The sequence below is a fragment of the Dioscorea cayenensis genome, chromosome 6, assembly GCF_009730915.1.
Source record: "Dioscorea cayenensis subsp. rotundata cultivar TDr96_F1 chromosome 6, TDr96_F1_v2_PseudoChromosome.rev07_lg8_w22 25.fasta, whole genome shotgun sequence".
Taxonomy (NCBI): Eukaryota; Viridiplantae; Streptophyta; class Magnoliopsida; order Dioscoreales; family Dioscoreaceae; genus Dioscorea; species Dioscorea cayenensis.
The window spans coordinates 21401151-21426497 of NC_052476.1; the positions used below are offsets into that span (position 1 = coordinate 21401151).

The window sequence follows — 25347 nt, forward strand, 5'->3', positions numbered from 1 at the left end:
TGCACACGATCATTACTACCTAAAATCAACTTATCATAATCAGCTTAAGAAGTCAAAGTCCAATGTCTTAAGTTCTTAACTTGAAGATCTATATCTAAATATTAAATATTTAATTCAAGTATCAAACCAGGCAGATACAAATTTTCCATACACGGAGAAGACCATAAAGGTTTTGTTCATTATCTGGTAAGATAGATATTGCAGATTCTACAAAACTGATTACTGTAAGGGCTATGGGCAGATAATCAAGCAGGCTGGTTAAAAAGGAACACCATACACAAAAAATCTCATTCGCAAAATATTTAAAGGAAGGTGCACAGTAATAGATCAAAATCTACTCACAAATCTCCTTTAGACATGTATCGCTTGACTATCATCTCATTTTGCTGAGCATCACGACCACTAATAACCAAATAATTCTCGCTGCTGATAAACCAGTTAAATTTCTCAAACCAATGAACTTTGCGTATGTGAGAGATTGCAGCCACAGTCTTTTCCTGCAATTAAAAATTCCAGATTGACAAGAACTAACAATCAGATAGAATTTTCTCATATCAGGAAAAATCAAATTGAAGATTCAAAACGATATGACAAGAAGATAATCACTCAATCCTTATATAAACCAGAAGAAAAAATAAGCCATCGGATTGAAGTAAACAGAAACATAAATCACATGTATGTAGGTGCTTCCCAGGAAATATGCAAAAATAAAAAAGGGTGTTACTATCCTGACTGTCAGAAAAACAGAGCTAAAAGATGCATAAATTCTACACCATCCTGCCATGTTGTCAAAAGCTAAAACCAGAAGAATTACCATGATTCATGGTAGTACCTGAGCAAGTTGAAGACGAGTCTTCTTTTCAGCTGCTTTGAAAGCCTTCTCATGTGCAGTGATTGTCTTTTCTTGTTTGAACTCCTGTTTTTTCTTTAGCTCAAACCAATGTCGGGCATTGGCATGTGCAGAAAGTGCCAAATCAACCTCTACCTAAAAAGAAAGAAAAATAAATCGACTCCAGAAAGTTAGAACAGGCACCAATTTCATTTGTTAAATGATAAAAGAGTCATAAATTGTACAGAACAATGGGAAGTTGAACATACAATGGGGCAAAAGCCGCAAAACGGATGAATCATATGTACAGAGAGCAGAGTTTATCAAGCACAACTCAGACAAAAAACTATGGGGGAGGCGAGCTCCATACAAGCAACATGCTTTCACATTATAAACAAAAAAAGAAATACAAGAATATAGCTTTTTCATCATCCTATCATTTTTGTACGTTGCAAAGATTTGGATTTCACAACCCAACTCAATCATCAAGAGTTAGTAACCGAGCACAAATGATGATAGATAAAAACCTTCAGAATGCATCTCAAAGCAAACTTAAAAATCATGAGCTTAGCAACTTAACATAAAAAGATTATGGATGAAACCTTCAGAGGACATGCCAACCCAACTCAACAATCAAGAGCTTAGCAACCGAACATAAAAGATTATGGATGAAACCTGAAACCTACCGAGGACATTTCAACCCAACTCAATAATTAAGAGCTCATCAAAGGATGATAGATGAAAAACCTTCAGAGGACAGGTAAAACATCAACAATTGCCAAAGACATTAAAATCATATGCTATTGTTTGATAAGTGTCAACTCATTTCATCATAATGATGCCAAAAGGGTGCTCATTCTTTTTAATTCACATATCAAGTAAATGTTGCAAAAACACAAACTATACAAATATTATAGGCAGCTAGAAGCAATACCCGTCAACAGGGCTGGTTTTTTCTCATCCTCATCCATTTCATCAAGATCATTGCTCAGTAGCAGAGTTATACAATTTCTTTCAAGATGGAGTTTATCAATGAGGCCAGCAACAGGATTTCCTGATTTTTCTCTTCCTTCACCATGCGTGCAAGATCATCCCAATTCATCCCATTTTGCAAGGGCAACTCTCGAACTGCTAAAAATTGCAGCATCCACATCTTCTAAGTTGTATTCAATCAACTCTGCCATTTTTTAACACAATGATCCACTTCTTTCCTCAGTGTTTGCACACGATTTTCCTGCATTTTTGAATTACAAAACACCAAACGGATAGCAAATACAGGATCAATAGCCTCAAAAAGTAATAAAAAATGAAAGAAATGCTTGTCACAAGTCAGAATATAGTATATGCCCCACAAATCATGCTGATGACATGTTTTGCAGACTATCTATATCCGACATTAAAAATAGTTCAATTGCTCAATTGAGTAACAAAGCAAGGAGAGAACCTGATCCAAACGTATTTTACTGAGTTTCTGCATGGCAGATCCCTCTTTTGCTTTTGCCTGTTGCTCTGCCCTTTGGCTTTCAATTTTACTATAGAACTCATCCAGGGCTGCATCAAATGTCTCAAATTTCACGATTTCCTGGACTTCAACTGATTCAACAGCAAAGGGCAGAATTCATCATAGATCTGCATGTTAAAAGGCCAGATAGAGTTCACTTATCAAGTTAGACAAAAGCATACACAGGAACAAGAGAAACAGGTAGCTACAAAAATTTTTCAATGTAAATATATCAATTGCTTAAGCGTGCCAAGCACCTTAGATGCAACAGATATAATTCCAAGATAAGGATGCGTTGATTGCCACAATTATCTACCATCAAGAGGGGTCATCTACAATACTCAAAAGAGAATCAGCCTGACCTTATCCAAAGTTGGCTCTGAAAGTGGTATATTTTCCTTCTTCCCAGTGGCTTTACTCTGCATTAAAATGTACCCTTCTGGAACTTTCTGACCTGATATAACATCTGCAAGCCAGTCCTCAAACCTAGCTACAGCTTTTGCCAAAGCCTGCATAGAGTCTTCATCTATCTGGCTATCAGTGCTATTTCAACTTTCATATTAGAATAAGCCCTAGCATCCAATATGATGTGCTCAGAAAGAGCAGGACCATAATTCAACGCATCCCCTAGAAGAGTCTTTAAAGTAGACTTATTTGGCCGAGCTCCATCATTGAGCTTCTTATTTGCACCATGTGCATTTTTATTCTTACTATTTTTACTTGTTTCTTTTGATTTTTCATGAGCATCACCACCACTTTCATCAAAATTAGTAGGTTCTTTATCATCGACTGACTTCACAGAAGTGAGTTCCATTTTTAATTTGGTAAAGCTAGTCCTTTCAAAAAACACGTGCAAGCTTCAATTGGATACCGATGGCGTGACATAATCGCCAGCCCTTTTATCATCATCTCTGCCATAAGCAAACATGGACTAGATATGGTGAGAATGATTCTCAGACACTATTCTGACCTTGTGCTTTTTTTTGCTAAAGATTGAATTCAGTAAGGCATTTTTAGAAATTCACATACCTGTGTGACCGGAGAAGTGTCAAGACAGTATACTCAGAATCAGTAAGGAGTATATTTCCTTGAGCATAAAGTTCCAAAATAACATAATGAGCATTGGCACCCAATCCAAATTGAAAAAGGATAATCTGTGAGAATAAAGTAAAGCAATAATCACATAATCAACACAGAAACACTATCTAATTCCATAAAACAAATTCAATCCTAAAATTAAGAATTTAAAGAAACGGAAAAACAAATGCAAAGCCATACACGATCATATCCAAGTTGGCGCACATCTTCAAGCCTTCTTGTCCGAATGTGCTTGCGCAACTTGAGAGTAAACCCAGAAGGAGTTGTATTTTTATCACTACATGAGTAAGCGCAATCTAAATACTCAGAAAAAAGGGAAAAGAAAAACGAAAAATTAAGAAAAGCAACAGGATTGATAATGCAATACCGAGCATGGTTGAGTAGTGTGCAATCGAACGCCGCTTTCCATCAAAAAGCATGACCTTTTCACTCTCTCCAGAATCCGTGATCCCACTACTATTCAGTGAGCTTGAACAAGCATGCCCTGTGAACCAAAAAGCCAGCATAAACAAGAGAAATTCAAGCGAATCAAGAGGAAACAGCAACTAGGGTTAGGGTTTGAAATTGAATACCTTGGGGGAGATGTCGTACACGTTGGCACAGCGGCATGCCGATGAGGCGGCGGAGGCACTTCACCTCCGCCGCCACGTCCGCCGTGTTCATCCTCACCTTCACCATCCTCTCTCTCTCTCTCTCTCCCGATCTCGATCTCGAGATCACTCTACTCTCGATAGTCGATTCCCTCGTTTTCTCTTCTCTCTTTGTATAAGAACGAGAAGGCTAAAACGAGGAGGCTAAACCAATTGTTTGGTTCGGAGGGGAGGGGGAGTCAGTGGAGATGAACTCGAGTCAGGGAGTCGGGAAGTGATGGTTTGAAAAAATTTTATATTTAATTTAATGGAGGAATGCGGAAGAATAATTTATACAGGAAAAATTATTTTTAAGTCTCTGAAACTTTTTAAATTCTTCCAAGGTTCTTTTGACAAAACTAAAGTCCCCGTCCGTCCTTCCTTTATAGTTTTTGTACTCGTTCGTCCTTCAGTCACCTCCAAGATGTGATATTTTTGTTTAATCCCAAAAACTACCCTTGAAAAATGTTTGGAGGAATAATGGCGCCAAGTCGAATCACAAAGCATGGTTATTGTCATCGCAAACTTTCTTTGGAAGTTGCATTCTTCTTCTACTTGTATCTTAATGAAGAAGCTGGTGTTCGGTCCATATTGTTTCCATTCTTGAGCCTCTTACGTAAAGAACCAATTCTATCTTCGTCGATAGTCTCCGTCTCCCCCGGTCAGGAGAAGCTATCCGGTCAGACGTTACACCAGTGCAGGATCTCATCTTGAGCATACCTGTATGTTAACGAGTATCGTCTACCTAGAGATTTTGTTCATATTATTATCTTATTTTTATCAACCACCATGTTCGGGAAGGTGGCGGTTTATGACTAAAGGTTTTTGTTTTGTTGTTGTAGTGGCTTAATGGACATGTTTTTACTACTGTTGTGAAATATAAGGGAGAGGGTTGTGTGTTAGATTTAACGATCTTGAGTGGGTGGGAATTATTATTGGAAGAAATATATACGTATTGGCACCTTCAAGCTTCATCGATCGAAAGTTAAGTATATAATTCCGGATGAGCGGAAAGACGGTGGCTTCCATTAGTTCGAAGATAACTTCAAACAATGTGCAACATTCATCGGTTATTCAAAATAAACGTGGTTGATATGTTGGTAGAGGCGTGGATAGTAACACGAGAAGATAACTACGGGTCATCGAGACCATCGTAAATATCATATATCTTTTATTCTTTTCATTTTTTGTAAATCTTACGCTTCTAGCGATAGATGTTGTCCTTCTATTCGATTTTAATGGTGTACACATGTGATATAGTGATTGTTATCTCTGGTTTTTTGCGCATTAAAAACATTTTTCGTATTTATTCACTTTAGATTGTAGTTAGTTTTCGGTTTTTAGTAATTTAGATTTTTTTGCTTTACGTTAAGATTTTGGTAGTAAGAATTCAATTTCACGGTGATTACATTTATTTATTGAACTAACAACTTACTTTTTCCATCATACTAGGAAAACATTGTCAATGCTACCGCCAGTTTTACATGGAGGACCTTTAATAATAAGTAATCCGACAAGAGATTGATGGTCGAGTTTACTATGATTGGTCATCGCTTTTGAAAATGCAAAAGACTTTAAGGATGCGTTATGTGTGACTTAGGCGTCAAAGCGTAATTTCAACTTTCGGTTCATAAAGAACAATAAAGATAGAGTGGTCGTGACATGTGCTCGATGAAGATTGTTAATGGCGTGTTCATGCCTCAAGATACTGAAACCTTCCTACATTCGAGGATTAAAAAGCGACGACAACATGAACACACATGCGGTGGGGCATCAACACACCATTTCACCCGAGAGCATCAAAGAAATGGGTTAGTAGGAAGGTAGTAATGAAATTGCGTGATCGGCCTCTATCGTAGAAGCGGTGGATATACAACGAGATATATTACGTGACCACGTGTTCGCTGCCTGGTATAAACAAGCACTGGATGGGTAAAAAGAGTTAGTAAAGGGAATTCTTCATGGCGGTGATATAGCAAGCTATGATCTGTTGGTATGGTATGTAGCCAAATTTTCTGAAACAAACCCAGATAGCGTCGTTATTATTGACACTGATGGAGAACGATTCAAGCGTGGGTTTTTACGTATTCGTGCTTCTCTTGATGGTTTCAAGCGGGGTTGTGAGGCCTATGCTTTTTCTAGATGGAACTCACTTGTTGGGCAAATATGGCGGTATCCTTCTTTGGTGCAACAACCAAAAGATGGAAATGAAGGATTTTTCATTTGGCGTTTACTATTGTGGATAATGAAGCCCGATGATAGCTGGACATGGTTTACATCAACTTTGGGTGATACAATATACGGTGATGACGACTACACCAACATAATCACATTCATCTCGGATCGGTCGAAAAAGGACTTGTAAATGCCATTCGCGAGGTTTTTCCTTCATCCCCGCATGCTTATTGCTTGCGACATCTACATGCAAATTTTTCTTAAATCAAATGGGCGAGTTAGGAAAGTCATTAAAAAGATGAGTCTTTGAGTTTGATTATGAAGATTGCATATGCATGTATCGCTCTTTCGAATATGATGAAGTCATCGCTCCCTATTGGCCACATCAGGACAAGCACACCATAGGATGTTCCAGAAATCGGGCATGTCACATTGGTGTAATTACTTGTTTAGAGGCCAGCGGTGGGGTGAAATGTACTCCAACGTCAGCGGAATCTTTTTAATTCATGGATAAGAGAAGCACGACACCTTCACGTGTATGAGATGGTAGATGCTAGATAAGGTGGTACCCATAATAGAATGCAAAGTTGTTACATGTTTTCCCGTATTCATGTTTTTCAACCATTTGCTTTTAATATTGTTCTCTTTCTTGTTACGATTTCAGCTTAATCTATTTATTATTAGAGGTTTGAGTTCTATATTTTTATATTTCCCTTTCGTTTATCACGTTCTTTCGTTTAGTATTAGTAGTTGGTGTTTAAAAATTATGCAATGTGTTCTACGGTTTGTACTTGCATTATTATCCCTAAATCTGTTATATTTTTACATTTACTATGGTAATGGTATGCTCCACGGTCGCAATTGATACAACCTATGTTCATATTGTTAGGGTTTAAGATGATGAACATGATGTACAACCCGAGCGTAATTGTTGCTTGAAATGGGAATCTTATCTTTGCCCTATGATACACAAGAAGATTGAAGTGATAGTCGAAGAAAGTAGGTGCTTACGGATAGGTTGTTCAGATGGAGAACAGTTCGAGGTTGTTGACCACCAGAGTAATTCTATTAATTTGTGTGCTCGAACATGCTCTTATGTCGTCATCTGGCGAGTTCTACGAATACCATGTAAGCATGTTTGTGCGCAATGATACTGAAAGCCCGATACAAATGTCCATCACTTCATTGAACCATACTACTTTCAGTCGAATCCCTACAAGTTGACGTACAAAGAATCGATATTCCACTATGCGGATCATGACAAACCGTTGGATGACTCTACTTGACTCCGTATTAGACCACCTATCTCAAAGAAAAGGCACAGTGCGTCCGAGGCGCAAGCGGATTGAGTCACAAGCATGGCATGTGCGTGAAATACATTGTAGCCCGTTGCCACTCAATCGGACATAACAAAGGCAACATGTAATGAAGTAATCATGAGACTAAACACTAGGTGGTGTGCATGTTTTTGTTAAACAATGAAATAGGGTAACATGTTTTTGAAAAATCGTCCATCCAACCATATATGTTAATTTTGTATCATTTGAGTGGTGGATGGCGAATTTTGAAGTGTAAATAGCATTTTCGGTTAGCAGTTAATGAAAATGAACTGTTATCTGTGTAAGTAAACACACATATAAACGTAGTCATATATTAATGAGTGGCATATTCAATTTATAAACAACAAACATAATAGTTGGATACGAGTAAGCTTTATTGGTCAGCAAGTATTGAAAGTGATGTATAAAGCGAGTAAGTCATTTTAGAGCTAGCATATATGATCGTGAATAGGCAAAATGACTTTTCTTTGTTAATTTCTATAGCATAAGTTACTAAGGCAGATGCGAGTAATGTATGCTCTTACTAAAGTAAATATTCAAACACATGATGAATGACTGTTCTTAGGGGAAGTAAGACAGTACGATGCACGATCGTTCTTACTAAAGTAAATATTCAAACACGATAATGATTGTTCTTAGGGAAGTAAGACAGATCGATGAAGTGAGGACATTCATTTCATGTTAGGCATTTGACTTTTCGAAGACTAATCATTAGGCGGTACGTGCAAATGCTGCATTAATCTACGGGATGGGTGGCGTGGTTATTGGTTGTCGATCATTTTTCTTGGTGGCTTTGTGGTGGCGCATCATCCATTTTTCCCCATCCTCTCGTATTTGCCTCCGACGCTTGCGTGAGGCAATGCTCGACAAGATGCGCTGACAGTACTCTGAGTCGCAGAGATGGGCAACATCCGAATGGGGTATACTCGAGTTCCTCGCCATGCGTGTTGCTCCATAAAGCGCATCGGTACACCTGGACAATCGACACTGTCCCTCCCTCTCGCTGTGGACGATCCACGAACATGGGTAAGGGTATCACGATCTCTGCCTCATTGATATTGAATTTTATCTGCAAACGATCTTCAAACAAGGGACGCTGCAAAATACGAAAACAGAGTTACAAAAAAATACTAGAAAATCGAAATGGGTATCAATATTACCATGGCATTTGCTGCATGATCATAAACTGGACTACGGACAGATGGATAATGAAAATATGTCTTCTCATCTTTGTCGAGTACAATAAGATGGTAATGTTTGTTCAAAGCAACCGGCATGAGAACAAGTTTCACTCTGCCATAATCTTCTAAAGCTGGGGACATCATTTTATCAAGACCATCAACTGAATGCTCCTTCTGTGACAGAGCAAGCGCCATTGGTCTACAAATTGTGGCAGGTCTATCGAACTCGTAGAGGGATTTCTTCAAAGAATCAAGTAACATAAGGACGAACACATCGATGACAGAATCTGGCACCATAAGTTTACCATCGATTAAAGCATGAAGATGACATCGGGTCGTGTGACCCCATACATTACTCCATACAGTAGTCCTAGTATCATATCAAGTAAACATATGAACAACATATAGTAAATATAAACACTTAACAATAAAAATAAATAATTACAATGATATCTAAATTGCTATTTGTAATACTAGCATGCACAAATTGAAACTTGCAGATAAAATTTGAAAAACGATCAATACACCATGATAGTGAAGGTTTAATTTTGAATTCAATAAGGATAGTGTCAAATTGAACCACCGACAGGTCTGAAAGATTTTGTTGAGGTACTTACTCGTCTATTCTAGCATTTGAGAAACACACTCAATGCCATTTGTTGTAATTTTTCGAGATGACCCAAAACACTGCGGATCATTTTTTTCGGAATGAAATCTTTTTGGAGGTTCTTTTTACGTTCTCATGGCATATATGTAACCAGTGTCTTCTAAACCTGGTGGGGATATCTTGTATTTCCTCTCAGGGGATGGTTCCTTCTCCCCTCTTTTACAAATAATTTTTTTCATCGTTTTTCGATTGGGTTAAGGACTCTATGGCATTATCAATGTCATCGATTGTTTGCTCATTAAGCACACTCATTTGTGATGGAGTTGCCGCCGTCCTTTTCTTTCCTTTACGAGTGCTGACATTTTTTGTTGAGGGAGCAAGTGATGGGCAAGAGGATTTCATTGCCCTTGTAGCTCGCGTGGTCGGCTTCTCATCTCTGGGGACGCTTGAGATACGTCCCGCCAATGGGGGTTTCAGTACTCGTGGCTTGGACGCCACTTTCTTGAACTTTTTGGCCGGGGGTTCAGACGGATCATCATGGGGTGGTTGCTCCTCATTCCTGTTGATGACATCTTTCGTCCTTTCAAGAACACTTACCTTTGCACGAAGTGCTATCATCTCTTCCATCAAAGTTTCATAGTTCTCGTCTTTTGTGGCCTTCCTCACTGGACTTGAGGATAACGATTGCTGGCCAGACTCCAACTGAGTGCTATCTGACTGCCTACTATGCTGACCTTTCGTCTGGGAGGGCTCCCTCTTCATTTTCCCATCTAATTTCCTTCGCCTTGTCCTCACATACTTAGGTGCTTTCATAGCATCGGATGTCTCTGAAACCATCAATGAGTTATTCCGTTGAACCTTTCCATATCCGAGCAGTTCGATTTCAGATTCTCTGTCGGCCATGAGTGGAACAAACTAGCAAAAGATAACAAACATCAGCGAAAACATGTACATTAGAAATTAATACATAAAAAATCTTTGCATAAAATAAACATCTTATATAACATACTGAACATTTATATAAATAAGTAAACAAGTTTGCCAAATTGTGAACAGATTGGTGTGAAACAACATTACAATTGTAAATATTAATTTCATACCGATACTTATGAGTACTATATTGTAATATTAAAACCGAAATTAGAATATTCACGAGTACATGCTAAACTATGCATACCTTCTTGCCCTCTAGTGAATCAATCAAGGCACTAACAGCAGCTTGTTTCTTGTAACTACCAACACCATAATAGAGAATGCGTGGTGTCCTTCCAAAGTGAATCTTCTTCCCGTTACCTATGACTTCATAAAACCAAATGATTAATGCCATAGTACAACCCCTTACGTATCCTATCCTTGATTGCTTCCCGGCACATCTCTCTTTCACACGAGCGGCTGCGAGAGGTACATCATCCATCATCCATTTATGTGTAGCTTGTGCCCATGCGTATTGTCCTATTGTTGATAGATTGTCCACATAGTAGGGTAACCATGCCGGTGAAGAACATGAAGTTGTGGGGAAAAGGAGAAATCCTAGAATGTACACTAATAAAAGCTTCACAAAACTTTCTTCTTTCTTGCTTTCTCTTCTTACCACCATGTTCATTAATGACCTCACCAGGCAGTCCCTGTTTCGGTCTACTCCTTTACTGAAGTATTCCTCTTCAAATACAGAACGTTCCTTTTTCCTTTTGAAGTCAATGGCAGTGCCATCACATTGTAATCCTAATATTAATGAAACATCTTCGGCCTTGAATTGCAAAAAACTATCCTCCAAATGGAATGTGTTGCTCCTTTCATCAAACATCTGCATTAATGCATCCAAAACACTGCGCTCTTCGACTATGGGCTCAATGTCCATGAGGTGGCTGAATGGTGTCCTTCGAAGTATATCCCAATGTCTTTGTGTCATCATCTTCTTCAACTGGTTGATGGTATCAACAACTGGTGCTAAATAACCAATGTTTTCAGAACCGGACCGGCAGAACCGGGAACCGGCCGGCAGTCCGGTCCGGTTCTCTAGAATTGGTTGACCGGGAGTCAACCCGGTCAAACCCGGCGAACCGCCCGGTTTGACCAGAACCGGGTTGACCCTGGTTCTAAAGCTTTGCAGCCTTTTGCTTTAACTTTTGAAAAAAGCCAAAGAGAACAGTTGTTCTCTTTTCTCTGGCTCAAGCTTCGATGTGCATGTGAGGGTTTCGCTGCCTGTGAGCCTGTGATCCATCATCCTCATCCATCTCTTTTGCTTTTGTGGGATTTTCAATTTTGTGCTGAAGAACAAGAGGAATATGGAGATCTTTTTGTCCAAACTCCAGATCTAAAGGTATGATTTTTTTTTTTTGGTTATTAATTTTCATTAATTAGTATTTGGTGATCATTTTCTTAATTCTTCAAATTTGTTGTATTTTTGTTTGAGCAATTGGTTATGTTTTGGTATTTGTTTCATGGCAGAATTATTCTAGATTCCTAACCCACTGCAAGATAATCTAGCCTATTTGGTGATCTAAAGGTATGCTTACTCTCTGTTCTAATATTATTATTGAATAGTAAATAAATTTTGTGAATTCCCAATTTAATGGAGGAGTTAATACTTTGAGGCCCCTGATAAATGGTTGTGAGTTTAATTTATTTAGGAACTTCACTGGAATGAGAATTGCTATTTAGGACTTGACAATTATTATTATTATTATTATTATTATTATTATCATCATCATCATCATCATCATCATCATTCAAGAATCATGCATGTATTAGTCTTATGAGTTATGACACTCCAGGTTTGCTAGCAATCAATTTTTCATAAACTAAAAAGTCGCTTTTGATGGTCCATGTATATCTTATGCTTTTTAACTTTTTAGTATTCTTCCATGATTATTTTTAATCTTAATTATCAAGTGAAACTAATGTACCTAAAAGCGTATTGTTATCAAAAATTCAGTAATGCAAGCATATAACCCTTCATACACAATTTGTTTATTTTTTAATATTTAATCATTTCAAACTATCATCTCAATTTTTGGGATTGTTATTATTATTTTAAAAAAGAAATTAATTGAAGCCTTAGATTTCTGGTTCAATGTTATGTGATGGTTTGGTGGTGAATTTTGAGTTAATTTCTCACGATAATGATGATTATTATAAAAACAAATGTTGTCTTGTGATGGTGATTATGGTGATTGGGTGAGTATATAGATTGTGATCATTTCTTAATTAAGCTCATTTTTAATTTTTTATGGTAATTGTACCAAAATTGCTACTTTTAGTGGTGTGTTTAAATTGTGATTAGGTTATGAGTCATGATCAATTTTGTAGTTCATTTATTAATTATTATGATAATTGTACCAAAATTTTTGGAGAGTGTTTAGATGTTGATTCTTTTTCCATTTGTGTTGTGGATTGCAAATAGATGGAAACTATTGGGTCTCAATCAACACCGTCAAATGAAGTTGAATCTAATGAGCAAACTTCTTCTGGTGTACATATCCGACAAAAAAAAGATATTGCATGGAGATATGTAACTGAGAGGCAAAATTCTCAAGGGAGAAGGATCTTCATTTGTAATTTTTGCCAAAAGCAAAATGCGGGTGGGGGGAATCAACCGAATAAAACAACATCTTGCCGGATCAAAAGGCAATGTTGATTCATGCAAAAAAGTCCCTTCTGATGTTCGGTTTTTGACTCAAGGATCATTACAAGAAAATGTTCAGAAAGCCAAAGAAAAAAAAGGAGTTTATGATGATACCGATCTTTATGGAGAGTCTATGCATGAATGCCAAGGTGATGATGTTTTGGTTGGTAAAGTAGTACATGTGTGGAGATATCCTCTAAAGGGAAACAAAAGCTAGTTGTGGCATTGGGTCTTATTTTAAACATGGAGTTGGCGATCCTACCCAACCAACTATAAAAGCTTCTATGCAAAGTAAAGAGAGGTGGCATGATACGGATATGGCAATTGCTATGTGGCTTTTATGATGCATGTATACCATTGAATCTTTGTCAATTCTCCATTCTATCAAACTGCAATTAGCAAGATAGCAAGTATGGGTCATGGGTACACGAGCCCTACATATCATGCATTGAGGGTCAATTTGTTGAGAGATTGTAAGCAACAAGTGAAATTAATCATCGATGATTTTTGAAAGACTTGGGCTGAAACAGGATGCACAATTATGGGCGATGGATGGACAGATAATAGGCAGAGGCCATTGATCAATTTCTTGGTATATTCTCCTAAAGGAATATCATTCATTAAATCAGTTGATCCTTCAAGTTTTATTACGAGATGCTCAGACATTATGTAATCTTTTTTCTGAAATCATTGAGATGGTTGGTCCTCAAAATGTAGTGCATGTGGTGACAGATAATGGAGCTAATTATAAGGCTGCTGGAAAGAAGATTGCAGAGAAATATTCTGATATATATTGGTCTCCATGCGCTGCTCATTGCATAAACTTAATTATGAAAGACATTGCTGAAATGACAAGTGTTGAGAGTTTGGCAGTTCTTGCTTCAAACATTACAGTGTTCATTTATAATCATAAGTGGATTTTGAATTGGTTGAGAATACAACTAAAGTGGACAAAAGTTGTTCGTCCCGGAGCTACTCGTTTTGCCACAACTTTTATTGCATTGAAGAGTTTATATGACCACAAAGATTACTTACAATCTTTGGTTGTTTGTTCAGATTATAAAAAATTCCTCAAATTGCAAAAAGGAAAAGAAGTTAAGCAAATTGTTTTGGATGAAAATTTTTGGAAGAATTGCTTAATAGTTGTGAAGATTATGGGTTCATTGATACGTTTGTTGAGAATTTGTGATTCCGATGAGAAGCCGGCAATGGGATATATATATGATGGGATATATAGGGCTCGCAAGGGAATTAAAGACATATTCAAAAATAAGAAGCACTTGTATAAGCCTTATACTTCCATTATCAAAGATCGATGGAATAGGACCTTGCGCACGGGGATACATGTTTTAGCATATTGGTTGAATCCGGCATTTCAATTTAGTGAGCAAAACTTTTGCCAAAAGTTGGAGGTTCAACGTGGTATACTTGATGTGATTGAGCGGCAAACTTTATTTAAATCAAGTGATTTAATGGAAGAGATGAGAATATTTAGAGAAAGGCAAAAGACTTTTAGTCGGCCACTTGCTTTAACTACTTGCAAAACAACTACTCCGGGTAAGAATAAATCTGATTTTTTTTAAAAAAAAATTTAGTTATATGATTGTTTACTAATATAGTTTTGCATTTTTTTCATAGATGAGTGGTGAAAATTCTTTGGTTATGATGTGCCTCATTTGCAAAAATTAGCTATTAGAGTTCTTAGTCAAACTGCTGCTTCTTCTGGTTGTGAACGTAATTGGAGTGTGTTTGAACGTATACATACCAAAAAAAGAAATAGATTGGAGCATCAAAGACTTAATGACTTGGTGTATGTTCACTATAATCTACGTTTGCAACATAGGTATGACATTTATAGTTTTAAACTTTTAATTTGTCAAGTACTCTCTACATGCAAATGATTTTTATTCAATATTGTGCTTTTTTTTTATAGGTCATCTTCTAAAAATAGATCTTACGATCCAGTGGATTATGAATCAATTGATAAAACTGAATTTTGGGTCATGGAAGAAGAACCAGAAGGAGAACTTGACTATAATGAATTAGAGAACATGATGGAGGAGCAACCTAGAGGTAGTGAGCAATCAACTAAGCTATCTAAAGGTTAAGTTTCTAACTCTTTTTTAACTATTAATTACATGTAATGTCAATGCTTCATATTCATATTCATAACTATTAATTCATGAAAAGAATTTTTAGGTGATGATCAACAAGATGATGTGATAATCACCGAAGATAGTGACCATGAAATAGTCGGTTTTCAAGGAATGACTAGCAATAATTTAGATGAAGAAGATTGGCTACCATCCCCTCCAAGAAATTAGACGAAGATGTTATGTTTTTTATTTGCTAAACCATTTGTCTTTCATGTATGCATGTTGTTGTGAGTCTTATGACTTTGTTAGATTTTCTTTCATGTTGCCACAAGTCTTGTGACATTGTTAAATTTTCTTTTCATGTTGTTGTGACTTTGTTAAAATATTTTCATGTTTTTGAGACCATGTTAAATTTTTATTTATATTGTGACCTTGTTAAATTTTCTTTCTTTGTAATATTGTTAGATTTTCGTACTATTATTTAGATGTTCGTCTTTAACATTGTTTTTGTCATTTGACATTATGTGATGAATAAGGTGTAGTTTTTTGTCATTAGATTAAATTAGACATGTAATATATATATATGTGAGTTTAGAATTTTGAAGAATATATATATATATATATATATATATATATATATATATATATAATTATTACATCATCCGGTTCGACCAAACCGGGTCATCCGGTCCAACCGACTGACCCATGACCCGGTTGCTTGGCCGGTTCACTTCCCGGTCCGGTTCTGAAAACATTGTAAATAACAACGTCCGTTCACAAGATTTCCTGAATTGTCACCCATAATCTTCCTAATCACACAAACAAAACAAACTGGTCAGGCGACATATACTTATTGAATAACAAAGTCATAACCCACTATATCTTTCCCAAACAATATAAATTGCCCATAATATCAACAACAACTCACAGTGCAAGCAATTATCATCTGTAATTGAAAAGAACAACAGAAATGTAAACAATAACCACTGATAGTAATCCTATTCATAATAAAAATGCATGAATCCTAAATGTTAATGATCCACTCACATCTTCTTTGGTTCTAAATGTTAATCATCCATTCATAATACAACTAAAGAGATATAATCTTATCGGTAACAGGATTGTTAGCCAAAAAAAAAAATTGAACATCAAATATATTTGTAAATACTGGCCCTAAAATAAATTCCACATGTTGATATCAACGTTATTAGAGAGATTATGCGCACATAAGACATTTGTTTTCATGCATTCGTGCGGATTTATTCATTACAACTGAAATTAGGGCACAAACCTATTATACAAACTAACTACACACTCAAATTTCATGTCTTCGTCAAAAGATTTCAAGGAATTTCGTGGCTTATGAACAATGATAATCCAATTTAACAAACGATAAACTTTAAATGCAAGATAAGACTAACCAAAGGGTGTTGGCCTCCAATGCCGTCGGCCTTCGAACCTTTTTTTCCCTTCAGTGTCCAAACAGAAGGCAAGGATGCTCTCAAGCTTTCTCCTTCTCTCCAGTAGCAGCGACACGAACGCCGGCCGGCTGAGATATGGTGGTTCAATGGAGGAAGACGAAAAGACTTTTTTTCTCGGGAGAAGAAGAAATGAGTATGGGGATGTGATGTGATGGTTACTTTAACTATTTTACATTTTCAAAATTTTATAACCACCTGAGGGCAATCCCGTCATTTTACTCTGTTTTTAACACCGTTAGTGGACTGTTGGACTTGAAAGTATTTCTATAGAAAAGGGGGGACTTATAAGGGATATGAAAAAGTCAAAGGACTTTTTACTCCATTGACAAAATGGGAGGGATGCTCCATGCAATTCCTCATTTATATATTTTTTTATTTTTTTTTTTATAATTCGTACGCTTTTTATATTAGTGCTCTGGAGAGTTCGAAATTTCAAATCTCTCCCTTCCTCTTGCTCTGCCTTCCCGACTCGCCATGAACCCTAGAAAGTACTTAATCCATATCGCCGCTGGAGCCGCCGCCACCGTCGGAGGGACGGCCTTGGTGTTCCTCACGAACAAGGGCATGGAGGCCCTCTTCGATCGCTATGGTCTGTCTTCTCCCACACATTTGGAGGTCACCATCCCCCCTCATCAACGGGGATTCTGATCGCTCCCGACAGGACCGGTGCCGAGAAGATGGGCTGACGATCATCCCCATTACCACGCCGCCGTCCGCCACCACCGATGCATGATCTTTCATTTCTTGATTTGAATTTCAAACAATTGTTAATCTGTCAATTTAGATATTTTTTTGCAATTTCCGGTAGAATTGTTTCAATTTTGTTAATCCTCTTGTTCAAATATTAAAAGTTACATGATCTCACTCAATTTGATATCTTAGATTCGAGTGTCTTTTGTCAATGAATTGGGAGTGGAAGAAGTCGGAATTGATGGTGGTGGGATATTCAAAGATTTTTATGGAGAACATTACTCATGTAGCATCGTTCTCCCTTATTTTTATAGGAAACTTCGATCACCACTATATCCAAATCCTGGCTCGAGATTGATTCATGAACAAAGACATCGTGGCATTTTTTTCTCTGCAATTGTGGCATTTTTTTCATATATTTATTTTTAAAAAAAGCGCATTTAATTATAAAAAGTATTTTTTTGTTAACATCTTTTCAAGGAAAATATGATGTTATGAAATTTTGAAATATACTGAAGATTTTTTTATTATTATTTCCATATATATATTTTTTTCTAGATTATCTAAAAACTAAATAAAGTTATCTTAATAAATTCTCTCAAACAATATAATTAATATATTTAATAAAATGTCTTATAATAAGAAAAAAAGAGTTTTAGACTATGCAACGAAACATTATTTGTTTTTGATTAGTTAGAGCATAACCTATGTTTTCTTGACTACAATGTGTAGCTGTTGTATTCTTCCTTTGCTTATATGTTAGGATCGCCCCACCATTCATATACTACTCTTATGTGTCTTTTGTTCCTTGTCTTCCCATTCGTAACTTTTTTTTTGTTTGTTTTTATTTTTATTTTTTTTAGTTTTCAAACTTAATAACCTCATATGTAGGTATGGAAGAGACGTTTTTGTCTCAAAAGTCAAATAAACTACACATTAACCAATATAATATATATAAATATATATACAACTAATCAATATATTGCAATAGTGATTTTAATTATATACAAACAAACAAAGAGGCATTGAGTGTATATATATATATATATATATAGTTTTAGATACATTCAGTTCACATCAAAAAATATTTGAATAAAATAAATATTTTTTTTGTATTAAAGAATATAGTTTCTATTTTAAAAAAAAAATAAGGAAGAAATAAAAGCCTCAATCAAGATCTCACAGCCTATACTTGTGTATCTCATATTCAACTTTGAGCAAAGATATGTCATGTAGTATATCAAATGTACTTGTCGTTAATAATGTATGTTTGGGTGACTAAATCATCATAAAAATTAAAAGTAAAAGATTAAATTATAACTTTTGAAGCTAATTTAAAAAAAAATACACAAAAATATAAGATTGCTTATCATATCTGATTACAAATTTTAACCAAAAAACCATTTGAATGCACTGCTATTAGTGAGTAGCTTTAATGTTAACAAAGTCAAAATTTTATTGAATTTTTTTATTAAAAGCATAGAGACATGAAAAATAACTTTTTTCCAAAGCTCACATATTAAATGGAAGATTTTTAGGGGATAAGTTTTGATATTATCTTTTGATATTATCTATATGGTAACAAGCCAAAATTTCATTGAATTTTTTATCAACAGGATAGAGACATGAAAGATATTTTTTTTTTTCAAAAACTCTCATATTAAATATGAATTCAAAATCACTATAATATAAAATTTCATTGAATTGTTTATTAAAAGGATGGAGACATGCCAAATAAAGTTGTTTAAAAACTCTCATATTAAATGTGCATTCAAAATCACTATAATATTAAATATAAATACTGAAATGGATGAAATATTGTATTAATTTTCAGTATAATAACAATAAATTCAGAAACTAACTCCACCTTGCATGATAATGTCCATAAAAAATCATTAGTTTAAGAAATAATAATTTAATATTGTGCATCTTGATTTAATATTACGTGGCTGTCGGCCAAAGCTAATGGATCGGATTAATAGTATAAAATTATAATTCTTTTTTCTCTATTTATTATTATTATTATTATGCTCATCAAGTAAATTAAGAGAAACTTTTATAATAAAGTGGATAAAATACAAAATTAATTAAAATAGTTATAAAAAAAGAAAAAGTTCTTGATAATTTGATTTATTTAGCGTTTGTATGTGTATTGTTTTAAATTTTTGGGAAGCGTATAGTTTGATGACAAAGAAATATATGATTTTTATAAATAAAAAAGAATTACAATAGATTTGGAAGGTACATTTTATTGATTTATTTATGAAATTTGAATTAAAAAAGATTTGTTTTGGCACATCATGATTAAAATATCTAATTAAAAAATCATAGTTTTTTCATATGCTTGAGAATGGACTGATGATCAATGCAAAGAGAAGAAGAAGTTGGGTGAATAACAGATAACTATATAATATATATATATAGCCACATATATACATAATTTTTTTCAAATAATAATTATGGATATATCGCTATAAAAACTCTGAACATCTTCAAATAAAATAGATTTTAAGTGCATTACAAAGAAGAAAGTAGGATAAGAAGCAATAATAATATCTATTAGAAAAATGAGAAAAATATTTTTAAAAAAAAAACAAAGGAACAATCTTTTAAAAAAAAACAAACTAAACTAAAATTTTCTTCGTCTAACTATAATAATAATCCCACTCTAACTCAGATTCAAAATTCTAACCCAAGAGAAAGCTCAATCATAAATACTGTAACGAAACAAATGATAAAGTTTATTTTTCTTTTTTCCCCTTTTTTTAATACATAAAAAAATTCTCATTTCTATTTTATTTGATTTAATAAAGGCCATTAATGGTCGTGGAGGGAAACACGCCGCCAAACCTGAGCATCAACAACATCATCATCATTGTCCTCCCTTGTTGGATTTGAGCTCTGCCAGCTTCAATTCAATCTGCTTCACCAGCTCAATCCACTTTGCCAAAACCTCCAGCTCCATGATCTGTTGTTTTCTTAGCTCCTCATCCGTCCCTGTCGCAGCTCCTCCGGGCCTTGAGATCGCTATATTGAGTAGCTCTTTCAACAAAGGATCGAGACGGTTCCTCATCCTCGATCATTTGGTCGTTCGCCTCCACAAGGTCCGATCGCTGCCTTGGGAGTTTTCTTGATTGCAACGCACTCTTTGGATCACCGATTCAATTCTCGATCTCGATACGCTGGTCGCGGGGGTGTTTGATGGTAGGGCTCCAGAACTGGCGGGGTAACTCAAAGGCTATGCAAGCCATCGCCGTTCAGGATTTGGGCATTGAATCATCTGCAATAACATTGAATATAAGTAAAAAAACTTTTAAAAAAATTAAAAACAAAGAAAAGCAAAGAAAACAATACATGCATTTCATAATGTGAAATTAATAAGCCTAAAAACATCCCATAAAAAAACCAAGATAAAGAAAAAGAGGGACAAATCTATCACCTTAACTGGGTCCACCAACAACCTCAAAGCAACATACTTGAAAATCAAAACATAAAAACTCATCCTCGGGAGGCAAACATAGAGATCGGAGAGATGACCTTAAAGAAAAAAAGAAGGAAGACCAGTGCAAGAGTTGGGAAAAGGGCTCAGGATGGATCCTTATCGGTGTAGAGATCGATGAAGCCGAAGGCACTTGGGTGGTGGTAAAAGAAAGGCCGGCGCTAGCAAAGATCATCATCTCCGCCGCTGAAATTAAAGAGCACAAAGAGAAAGAAAAAGAGAGTGAGAGAGAGAAAAGCCCAAATCCCTCACCTTTAAAGCAAGAGCTAACCCTCTATAAATTTATCTCCAAGCCCTCGCTGCAAACCCTCTCCATCTCTCTCAGCCATCATTGCTCATCCTCCCGAGAGGCTCTATCTTCGCAGTCATTTTCGTCTAAAGGTTCGATCCCGAAACACTAGCGGAGCGAGTTTGAGGGTCGGCGACGGTTTGAGAACTTAGAGAGAGCTAGGGTTAGATGGGCTTTTCAATGTGCCTGGTATGCTCATCCGCAGATGTGCTTAAGGCCTATCGCTATCAATTTCTCATGGGTCGGTTGACTAAATTCGATTGTGCTGCCCACTTCCCATTGGTCCGTTGAGGAAATTTAAAAGAACATTAACGTGGTCCAGCGTTAACGTGGGCCAGTGGAGATATTAATGGCAGAAGAGATAGAGATAAGCAGTATGCTCATCCGCAGGTGTACTTAAGGCCTATCGCTGTTAGTTTCTCATTGGTCGGTTAACTAAATTCAATGTGTGCTGCCCACTTCCCATTGGTCCGTTGACTAAGTAATGGGAAATCTAAAAGAGTGTTAATGTGGGCCAGCGGAGATATTAATGGCAGAGATAGAGATAAACGGTTGATAATGGTTTGGTTTTTCAACTTAAATAAAAAACAACAAACTCAACGAATCAGTGAGAGCCAAATGTCCTCACACAAATCAATTTGGAAGAATAGATATTTAAGGGATAGAATTAAGGGCCGTTTGGTTTGTGTTAATGACATATTACCACGTAACAAGGTAATATGAGTGGGAATGTTGTATGGGTGGGAATATTGCGGTAATTTAATTATTACTTTGGTTTTTATGGTAATCAATTTGTTAAAATATAAAAAGTTATAAGATTACCACGGTAATCCAAGATAGACACCAAATTTGGTGGTAATATTTATAAGTTGGTAATGCGATATTACCATACAGATTACCACTAATACAATGCCAAACATGGTAATATTTTCAGATTACCACGTAACACATGGTAATCCTTCTACATTACCGCGAACCAAACGGCCCCTAAGATGTAGTATATATTTTCGTATTTGTAGAAGTTTGAATTTAACTTTTTTTTATTAGCACACGGGAGAAATAAACACTAAAAAATATTAAAATAACAGGGATTGTTTTCAAGGTTGGTTTTGTTGTTAAAGCAATTTTTGTAATTGTTGTTTATAACAACCTACAACATATTTTACGCTTTTGTTGTTTATTATATTTAGGAAAACTCATGTCAATCTCTTTTTTTAAAATAATCCCATTGGATAAGCCAATTACATCCCTTTTTTTAGATTTCTAAAAATTTAATTTTTAATTCATATAAAAAAAGATTTAGATTCAAGTTTCCCTTTTTAATCTCGATTTTATTTTTTCTTGACAAAAATAATTTCGTTATTTTAAATGATTATAATTTGTAAATAATATAAAACTAAAAAAATAGTTAAAAAAATTTATAGATTGTGGGGCTATGCAGTCATGTCACACATGTAACTTTGTAGTTATTGGAGATAGAATATATCACTTTTTATAGTTTTTTTTTTAATTATTATATATTTTGTATTTGATGGAAAAATGGGCTAGTTAAAATTTGTAATATTTTATTATAAAAATATAGATTATTATATATTTATTTATTTATTAAAATTTTAAATTTATTTATAATAATTTGCATTATTGGATGAACCCTAAGCACGGGCATCCGATCCATGCTAGTAATTATTTAATACCGGACTTCCAACTACACAACTACAATTTAACATCTATGCTTGTATTTTAATCCGTTTAGAATAAATCAATGTTTAATTATTAATTTTCCTATCAAAATATTAATTAACAATAGTGCTTATCATATGAGGCAACATCATATCATATTTTCCTTCTTTTCACTGAAATTCAAATAATTAAATCTTGCGATGGGATGAAAAAAATGACATGCACATTGTACAGAGATTTTGTACTTCCAAATCCAAAATCTCTGAGGTAATCTTGATATATATATATATATATATATATATATATATATATATATATATATATATATATATATATATATATGCATATATTTATATATTTTCTGATTCAATCAATTATTTTTTAAAAAATAACATTGTTTGCCTAATTTGATAGCACAATTTTCTAAAATTATAAATTCGGAGAAATCTCAACAACTCATCTAATTTTAAAACTTTTGTTTTTATATTAAAGAGAATAAACCACTGATTGATTTATTAAAATAAAAAGTACTAAATAGGGATATAAAACAAATATAAAACTAATCTAATCTAATTTTGAATTCAAATCAAATAAAGTGATCTATTAAGAAAATCTTATATTGATTTTAATAATAAATAATTTAGATAATTATATACTTTAAATATTAGAGTCATGTTTTTTTAAAAAATTATATATATGCCATGAGCTCTCAATCTATCAACGATACCAAATCAGTGGTCTTTTTTAAGTGTAATTAAAAATTTCAATTGCATAGGTTCTGGTATAACAACGTCGTTTGGAGGTAAGCATCCTGGTTTCTGTTAATTATTACATATAGGTCACTAATTATTATTATGAAATTATTATGGTATATTCAGATTTTGTATATTATATAATTTTTTAACATGTTACAAATTCTGATGAGAGCCTTGAAAAATCGAGTGCAGGGATGAAGATCGGATTCTAATTGTAGAATCATGTGTATATGACTTTATTTAGTTTACTTAAAAATTTGATTAACATCATCACCAAAATTACTTCAAATAAAATTTAAATTAATATTTTTTAGAGATATGATCGTATATTGAACTCCATATTAGGCAGGGAAGATTATTATGTTAGGACTCTTTAGATATTTTAGGTTAAAATTGTTTGCTTGGGCTAGAAGTTTATGAGTAATTTGTGAATCTCAACTTGTATATATATTAATCTGTATTGGTTAATGAAAGATAAAGAGAAATTTCACTAAACCACTTTTATAATTTTACACTCTATCCGTCTCGGCAGATACAATGGTGTCACCTTATACAAGGGGTCTTATGATCGGTATGACCCTCTCCATGAACCAAAAAAAGAATAACTACTCTCATTATGGGCGGAAACGACAGGAACGTACCAATTTTGTTAAATCAAGAAAGCCTGAACATCATGTAGAAATATCACCAGGAATTACCTTAGTAATTTCAAGCACTGCCCAGGTATTGATCAACACCACAACAACAAACATCATCATCACTGTAGCAAACCCAGGATCTGATCCAGTAACAATTACTGCCAGCAATTCTTCTCAGTAATTCGACTTCATGATGAGTGCTCTTTACTATTAATTTATGTCAGTGTCATTTTGGATTTTATTGTTTTTGTGATTTTATTCAAGATTAGTGTTCATGTAATAGTAATTTGATTTGTTGTTCTATTCAATAATATATAATTTAGACGATCACTCATTCTAAATAATTAATTAAATAACAAATCTCATTAATTATAACATATAGAATGTGCAATTTTATTCTAATTGATGTTTGCACTTTATTCTCCCAAATTTTCTTTGTTTATGCGGTCTTTGTAACGTGGATTGTGGATTGATCTTTACCCTTGAAAATTTGGCATCTTGGTTCAATCTGAAAATGTTTGTGTTACTTTGTTTATGTCCTAACAATTTCTTCTCCTAGTTACAACAAACGGGTGATAAGTTTCGTTGTTAAGTTCATCTCTCTTTGATGGATTGATCTTTAGCTTTGAAATATTTTTGCAACTTGGTTCAATCTAAATATGTTCCTCTGTTACTTTGGTTGTATCCTAGCTAATATCGGATGAACAACCTCATTCTCTTTCACATTTACATTTTATTCTCCAAAGTTAACAGTAACGGTAGAAAATATCATAAATCATTCTAATAGTAAAAATGTGCATGATTTGCAATTAACAAGAAACTATCTTTTAATTTGATCATTAATTAATCATCAAACAAACATATAAGTCTTAATCTGTGTGTAACAAGACAACGGAAACTCATTAAACACCTTGCGTGCGATATAGCTTACTAGAACAATCAATATTCTAAGAAAACAACCAATATATCAAAGATTTATGTAAAAAATTTGTGATAGTACATAGACTAATTTGAGAATTACATCAATATATATATATATATATATATATTGCCAAACATCAAAACAAAAGTGATATAAATAACTTGAATTAGTTGGTGCCTAAGCCGTGGAGCAACCCCCGTCCATTTCATAAAAAATATTCAGATCTCTTGACACCATCAACCGTTCGATGAAACCCGATGTAACAAAACCCGTCCACTTCGGAGACTCAGTGCCATCTGCCTCGAGATCATA

The 25347-nt window shown here is 34.6% G+C and overlaps 1 protein-coding gene across 1 annotated transcript in view; it reads right to left on the minus strand.

The window, feature by feature from the left end:
* LOC120263398 (nuclear export mediator factor NEMF-like) overlaps nucleotides 1-25347 on the minus strand; it is a 42111-nt gene that overhangs the window by 2895 nt on the left and 13869 nt on the right. Inside the window, 14 exon segments of the mRNA XM_039271284.1 lie at nucleotides 343-497; nucleotides 833-981; nucleotides 1764-1892; nucleotides 1895-1964; nucleotides 1966-2016; nucleotides 2019-2063; nucleotides 2274-2404; nucleotides 2407-2458; nucleotides 2693-2880; nucleotides 2883-3174; nucleotides 3177-3230; nucleotides 3232-3241; nucleotides 3360-3484; nucleotides 3609-3705. Of these exon segments, the coding sequence (XP_039127218.1) occupies nucleotides 343-497; nucleotides 833-981; nucleotides 1764-1892; nucleotides 1895-1964; nucleotides 1966-2016; nucleotides 2019-2063; nucleotides 2274-2404; nucleotides 2407-2458; nucleotides 2693-2880; nucleotides 2883-3174; nucleotides 3177-3230; nucleotides 3232-3241; nucleotides 3360-3484; nucleotides 3609-3705 (1548 nt within the window).